At 46.7% G+C, this 7,304-nt stretch overlaps 1 protein-coding gene across 1 annotated transcript; it reads left to right on the forward strand.

Annotated features, from left to right (window-relative positions):
- The first annotated feature begins 432 nt into the window (after positions 1 to 432).
- LOC119358677 (pectinesterase inhibitor 11-like) lies at positions 433 to 1,644 on the forward strand. Its single transcript, XM_037625127.1, has one exon. The coding sequence runs from the start codon at positions 874 to 876 to the stop codon at positions 1,510 to 1,512; it is 639 nt and encodes a 212-aa protein (XP_037481024.1). The 5' UTR covers positions 433 to 873; the 3' UTR covers positions 1,513 to 1,644.
- The last annotated feature ends 5,660 nt before the right edge of the window (positions 1,645 to 7,304 follow it).

The following is a 7,304-nucleotide window of genomic DNA, read 5'->3' on the forward strand; positions in this document are numbered from 1 at the left end:
ACATAAGATATACTGTATTGAGTGTACCCTTTATGAATTTATCTTGGAACCGACTACTTAACATGTACATGGATAAACATGTTTCATCAGTTACTTTCAGCAAAGGCCATTAAATCTTCATCCAAAGTCTGAAAACAGATCTGACGATGTTCATCTTTAACTCCAGCTTCTTCTCCTCATGTAGCCGCCGGCCAACCTAGGCCTAACCGCCTGCCTCCGCTCCCGCAGTCAGCGGCTTTCCCCGCCTCACCGTCCCGCCCCTCCCCTCGACCTCCCCCACCATCGTGTTGGTCATCGCCCCGACCATCTCTCTAGGCCCCGCACCACCGGTGATCAACTCCGGCAATCCCCCCTGCACACCCCCACTCCTAAGATTCTTTTCCGAGAAAACCCCCACTCCTAAGGTTGATAACGAGGATTGCTTCTTCTCCAGCGAGGTCGCTTCTTCTCCGGCGAGGTCCGACCTCTCAAGAAAAATGACCGACGCAACAATTATTTCCATTTACCTGGAAAATAGCAAAATCGATTTTATCTTTTAGCATGACCTGCCTGGAAGAAACCAGGCGCGCCCGATTTCGCCTAACGTTTCCCATTTCCATAGGGAGACCGGCCCCAAGTAAAAAGAAAAAGGTGACGGTTGAACAAAGCCACATCGGGTCACTCGCCACTGGCGAACTGCCTAACAAGTGTTATATATTCCCTCTTCTGCCCTTCCCACTACTCCTCGTCGACTTGATTCGCCGGCGCCGACGAGCAACCCCGACTTGACTCTGACCACACCACCACCACGCCATCACCTTTCCCTCACAGCTCCACAGTCCTGGCCACGCACACACAAGCAAAGAATCCTCTCCTGTCGTCGACAAACCCAAGATGAGCAGGCTCCACCACGTCCTCCTCCCATTCCTCCTCCTCCTGGCCGCCGCCGGCAGCGCCGCGTCGGCGTCGAGCCCCCCGAAGGTGAGCCCGGCGGAGGCCACAGGCTTCGTGCGCCGGTGCTGCCGTGCCACGAGCTACCCGCGCGCGTGCGAGCGGAGCCTGGTCCCTCGCGCGCCGAGCGTGGGGCTCAGCCCGCGCCGGCTCGCGCAGGCCGCGCTGGCGGCCGCCGCCGACGCCGCGCGCAACTGCTCCGCCTACATCGGGTCCCCGTCCTCCTCCTACGCGTCGTCCAAGGGGAAGGGGGGCGGCGCCATGGGGGACTGCGCCGAGACGGTGCGCGACGCGGCGGACCTGCTGAAGCAGTCGGCGGCGGAGCTGGGCGGGCGGGTGGGGCGCGCCTCGTCCCCGCGCTTCGCGTGGTGCCTCAGCAACGTGCAGACCTGGGCCAGCGCCGCGCTCACCGACGCCGAGACCTGCCTCGACTCCCTCTCCACCTACGCCGGCGGCGCGCCCCGGGAGGACGTGAAGCGCCGCGTCGTCGCCGTCGAGCAGGCCGCCGGCATCGCCCTGGCCCTCGTCAACCGCCTCCAGCCCGCGCGCCGCCCCGCCACCGCCACCGCCGTCCACCAGTAGCCGTTGCTGCTAGCTATCTATTCCCCGTCGCCATTGTAGCTACATATTCTATTCCCCTTCGCCATTGCTGCGCTGGCAGACATATGTACGGATTACGTTACTGCTAGTGAAACAATTTCACCATCACCATCACCATCGTCTACATGATTTTGGCGCGGACGTGGATCACAAAGTTGCGGATTTCGTCGGCGCCTGGATCCACCGTACGCACCGCCTTCATTGCTATAGCTAATTCTGTCTCCTCCATGACGAGACAGAGCCGGCAATCTTTCACGGGCATGGACGTGGGGTGGGGCACCGACGGCGATCGGTCCTGTCGCGGCGTCGAGATGGAGACGAATCCGGTGAACTTGGTCGACATGGCGTGTGTGTATTGGATGCGTGCGTGCCCACTCCATCGCCATCAGCATACGCACATGATGTTCGTAGTCATTGGCATTGGTCCCCGTTGCATTTCTTTCGCTGCAATCTCCCTCCCTGGGCGGGCAATTGATCGATCCAGCAGACCACGCATGGCCGCCCCCATGGCCCCATCACAAGATTAATTAACCAGCCAACAGAATAACTGTAAATCGTGGCCCGAAATAAGAAAATCCCTACTCGTTCGTTCAGCGGTTGAAGGAAAATCTCTGCATGCGGTTGCAAGCAAATCAAGAAATCGCAGTCCATCAGGGACACACTGCCAGCGCAATGTTACTGCTACTGCAAAGTGCAGTGTCGCCATGGATCGCCTGATACTTTCGCCTTGTTGCTTGTTGGTGGTTGCAACCTGAACTGTTCAGGCTGAACAACACGATTTTTTCTCCTGATTTGGTTGCCTCCTGCCATTGCGTCCAAAAGTCCGCTGATTTGGTTGTGGTTGCCTCCTGCCATTGCGTCCAAAAGTCGATCCGTAAACGACGGATACCGGTGAGCTCGTCGACATGGCCGACGTAAGGATCCGTAGGTCGCCGAATCCGACTGGGAACACACCAGCCAGGTGATTCTCCTGGCCCTGTGGCGAACCTGGATAACTGCCGCCAAGAGCAGGCGTGGCCAGCTGCGCTGCATAAATTTCTAGTCGGCAAGTGCGCTGGGACGATGGATGACGAGATGAAAATTTGCCATGGAATTCAGAAAGCATACCCTCCATTTTATTTGTTTATTTTCCTTTTTCTTTTTTTACCTTTTATTCCATTTGTGGGGAAGCATGTGCATTTTTTCAGGTTCCCCTGGATTTTTTTTATACTTTGTCCATAATTTGTTTTTTGTGGCAGAATATGCACATACCATTTTAAAATTACATGAACACATGTTTTGATATACTTGAACTGGTATTCATGCATTGTGAACATTTTTAAAATTGGGATGGACAATTTTCTTCTACTATATGAGCATTTCTCTTTATGTACATGAACAGTTGTCTTTATTTCTCTTATACAATTTTTTTCACCATTAGTGAACCATTCTATTAACAATGTTCTGAAATTTACTAATTAACTATATATATTTTAAAAATAAATAATTATTGGCAAACACTTTTTGGAACACACAAATATATTCATTTTATTAACACAAAACTGTAAAAAGTAAATATAATTTATGGGATTTTCAAAATACAAAAAATTCTCTCCTGGTTAATAATGCTTAATGCTCCGTTTGGATGTAAGCATTGGAGGGCTTGGCATTGCATTGGCTTCCATGCCAAATATCCCAGTTTATTGATATTGTGTTTGAATGCCAATTCAAGTGCTTGGATGTTCATGTATTAGCACTTGGAACCTAAGGCAGCTACCCAATGCCAAATCTTGTTTGGATGGTGAAACCATTGAATTGCAAATTTATATGGAGTATGATCATTATACTCTATTGGACATGTCTCAAAATGATTTCTCCACAACATGGACATATCTTCGAATGATTATACACGTAGACACTACAAATAACATTCAGAAAGAGAAAAGTATGTTTTTGGTCCCTCAAGTTCCGCCAAAGTATAGACTTGGTCTCTCAAGATTTTTGGTGTAGATGACATATGGGTTGTGGACTACCCATGTGTGTTATTGACATAAAAGGTTTGTTAGTTAAGAAGGTTGCAATAGATGGTGCTTGGTGACCCCCTCGCCCCAATTGCAAAACAGAGGAGGTAACATGTGGCGGCGTTGGGATGCACCATATGGAAAAAAAATCACTTCTGAGGAAAAGTGACCTCTGCAGGGGCATAAGTCAGTTAGTTGCTCTCAACTTTTATAAGCGTTTCTTTCTAGAAATGGAACGACGCTATATTTCCAGCCATGTCTACTTCGCGCCCGAACAGAGATGTAGTTCGGCCTAGCCTCTGGACACGAGGAAGTGGGCCGGCCCAGTTACTATAGCGTCTCTATCTCAAGTCTTTGCTTCTCTGTGGGTTTCTTCTCTTTTTTCTTCTGTTTTCTTCATTTCTTCAAGTTTTCTTTAGTTTTTTATTTCTTCTGCGCTTCTTCACCTGCCTTCTTTGTTACTAAATGCTTTTCAACACATGTCTACTTTATTTCCATACACACTGTACAATGTACACTTTTAATAGATGTTGAACATTTTTAAATACACAATGTACATTGTTTTTAATATTTGTTTTCAATATTTTTTAATACATGTTGAACATTTTTGGAATGTCACGAAACATTTTTGAACTACGTGAACATCTTTACATTCTATAAGCATTTTTTCTCAAAATATCATGAACAATTTTTTGGAACACATGAATATTTCTTTAAAATTTCACTTATATTGTTTTGAATGGCACTTCACATTTTTATGTTTTTTAAATGTCACCTACATATTTTTGAACCATGTGATTATTTTTTGAAATGTAACGTATTTTTGGATGTTACTAAACCTTTTTGTTTTAATTATTTTTGAAGTATGTGAACATTTTTTAAAATTCATGAACAGTTTTCAAAGGCTGTCAACATTTGCCTACAGTTGTGCGAGCATTATTTTACATCACATGACCATTTTTTAAATGACAAATTAACATTTTAAAGATCTAAACAAAATATGTTTCCATTTTAGAAAAAAAAAGTGCGCCAGGAGCCAGCCCTCCTGCAATAGCCCGACCCATTTAGGGGGAAGCCAGGGCCGTGGGGTTCTGTCGTCTCGGTATAAGTGAGACAAAGCACACCCCGCATGGACTGACCGAATGACTCAATTTGGTTCGACTCAAAAAAAAAAGCACTCATATTGGTTTGACTCGTCAAAAAAAAGAAGAAGAGAGACTCAATTTGGTGCCCAAAAAACACAGAAATGAGCCATCTGTACTCAATTTGGCACCTTCCATCATTTAAATTCAGTTAAAGAAATGTGATCTGTAATTTGCGGAACTGCCTGGTGGGTTGTGTAATTTCTTTTCTCTCTTAATATAATACATGTAGACATGTAGTCCTCTTGCATGCTTTGGGGAAAAAAAATGCAATGTCGATTTATTACATAGGAATGAAGTTGCAGTACATTAGTTTTGCACACCGTAATGTGGCAGGGTTTTTGGCAATTGGCAGTAACTTTTAGCATTAGTTGGCTGGTCGTATTGGCAGTTCTTTTATTTGAAATCATGTTGGCATTTTTGTCGGTGTGTACTAACAAAAAAAATGCGTACAAAAAACATGGCGTCTCATCGGTCATCACGTAGCTGTCTCCATCATCGGTTGCCGTCTAGAGCTTCAGATGGCCAAAGATTCATCAACAAACATCAACGAGTTGCTTCTTTTCACTCTGGCGCAAGGCCTCAAAGGTGATAACTCAGTAAGTGTGGCCTGCTGATGGCAGTGCCTACGGGCTCCGTCCCCTTGTTGGAGGCATCGATGTTGCAGTCCTCTCCTTCCCTTGCTCGACATGCTTCGGGGGAAACCCTAGATCCGGTCTCCCGGGTCGGATGATGACGACGCCATTGGCTATGCCCGGCATCGTGTTTTCTCTTGAGGACATCGTCTTGGAGCTAGACTCGGTCAGAGGGACTAAGTGTTCGTGGAGGTGGTTGGCGACGGCTTATGTGACATCTCCGTGAGAGCAGCAGAAGCACCCGTCACATGCACGATGCGCCAGGCAAGTTATGTCTGCCAATCTCGTGGGATTGAAGCGGCATATGTTTGCTCTTTCGGACATAGCGTTCCTCTTTGATGTCGTCGAGTTTTGTGGAGATGCTTGTGGCAGCCTGGATTGACATGACGGTTTTGGGTGTGCACTTTGGTAGCAGTGGAGGCGCTCAAGTGCCCGGCCGGGCGTGTTGTGGGGTGTTTGCCTTTCTGGCGTGTTGTATGTTTTGTGGTGCTTGGCGCTGCTTAGGTTTTCGCCTGGTTTTCCTTGATAAACCGAGCAACCCTCTCTTTCTTCTTTTTTAGCACTCATCTTATGTGGTGCATTCCTCCTTTGAGGGTGTTACTTGTAATACCTCTTCTAATCAATGAATTTGGCAGCTCTCCTGCCAACATTCCAAAAAAAAGAGTAAGTGTGGCCTGCTGCTCTACAAAATTCTGAACCGGGAAGAGAGCTATGTAATCGATATCGAGATGGAGTGCGTCACAGATCGTAGTGTTTTCTTTTGTTTCTTTTTTACTTTCTGGAGGGAGGCAAACATGACAGATCCTTAGGAAGGATGCTGAAATCTGTCTACATGGGAGGATGCTCATTTTCTAACCAATCTGAAGATAAATTGAATTTGCCAGCATACAAAATTCATTCTGATTATTACAAGCAGTGGCCTTCTAAAATCTTCATGATCGAAAGCAACGAGTGAAAATATTACAGATGCTAAGAACTAAGAAGACAAGTCGTGGTAAACAAAACCACGCCCGAAATGAACACTGCCGCTTATTGACTGCAGCTATTGTTTACATTGGGCATCTTCATGTAGGTTTCAGACAAGAAACGTAGTCATAAAGCAAGTTTTGCACCTGACCAGGAACACTAGCATTATCACTACACAAGATCTTCTAGGTGGGGCTTGCACCTGGACCTGGTCACGCTTCACGATGCCTGCGTGGGTGAGGAGAGCCCAGATACGAGTAAGGAATTACCCTCCAACTCGTGGATCTGTAGGCGATGAATTTCGGTAAACTCGTCGACATGGTGTCCACTGTCCACTCCATCACCATCAGTATGCATATGGTGCTGACAGTGATTGCGTTTTTTGCTGCTATCTGCCATCTCCCGGCAATTGATTGATCCAGGGTATGCTGTCGTGGTGACCACTATATATCTGTCTTCAACTAGTAGAAAAGACCGGTGTTGATGCTTATATTACCACATAATTTAGCCATGACCCAAATTTACATTTGTGCATTGCTCCATAGTCGTTTTTGCTTCTGGGCCATGTGCGATAGCGGAAAACGTCTTACCTCTCTCGAGGGACGTGGTTCGTGTTATATGGAAAGAGGGGCGCGACCCCAACGATCGTTACAGAGAGATTTTCCAGGGGAGATTACTTGGGAAAGAGGAGATAGAGATAGTTACAATTGTGATATGTTTAAATAGCCTAACTAACAACCAAGTCTATCTCTATCTCTATCACGCCGTGAACAACTCCTAATTGGGATCTTCAACATGCAACGTGAGGTGCAGGGAAAACATTGTTTAACCCCCTCCCTTAATCACAACTTCATCAAGTTGAGATTATGCTTGAAGTCTTCAAAACTTCTTGTAGGCAAGGGCTTTGTGAAACCATCTGCAAGTTGATCTCTGGAATGCACAAAGCGAATGTCGAGTTGTTTCTGAGCAACTCTTTCTCTGACAAAATGAAAATCAATCTCTATATGCTTTGTCCTGGCATGAAATGTTGG

The sequence above is a fragment of the Triticum dicoccoides genome, chromosome 2A (assembly GCF_002162155.2).
Source record: "Triticum dicoccoides isolate Atlit2015 ecotype Zavitan chromosome 2A, WEW_v2.0, whole genome shotgun sequence".
NCBI classification, from domain to species: Eukaryota; Viridiplantae; Streptophyta; class Magnoliopsida; order Poales; family Poaceae; genus Triticum; species Triticum dicoccoides.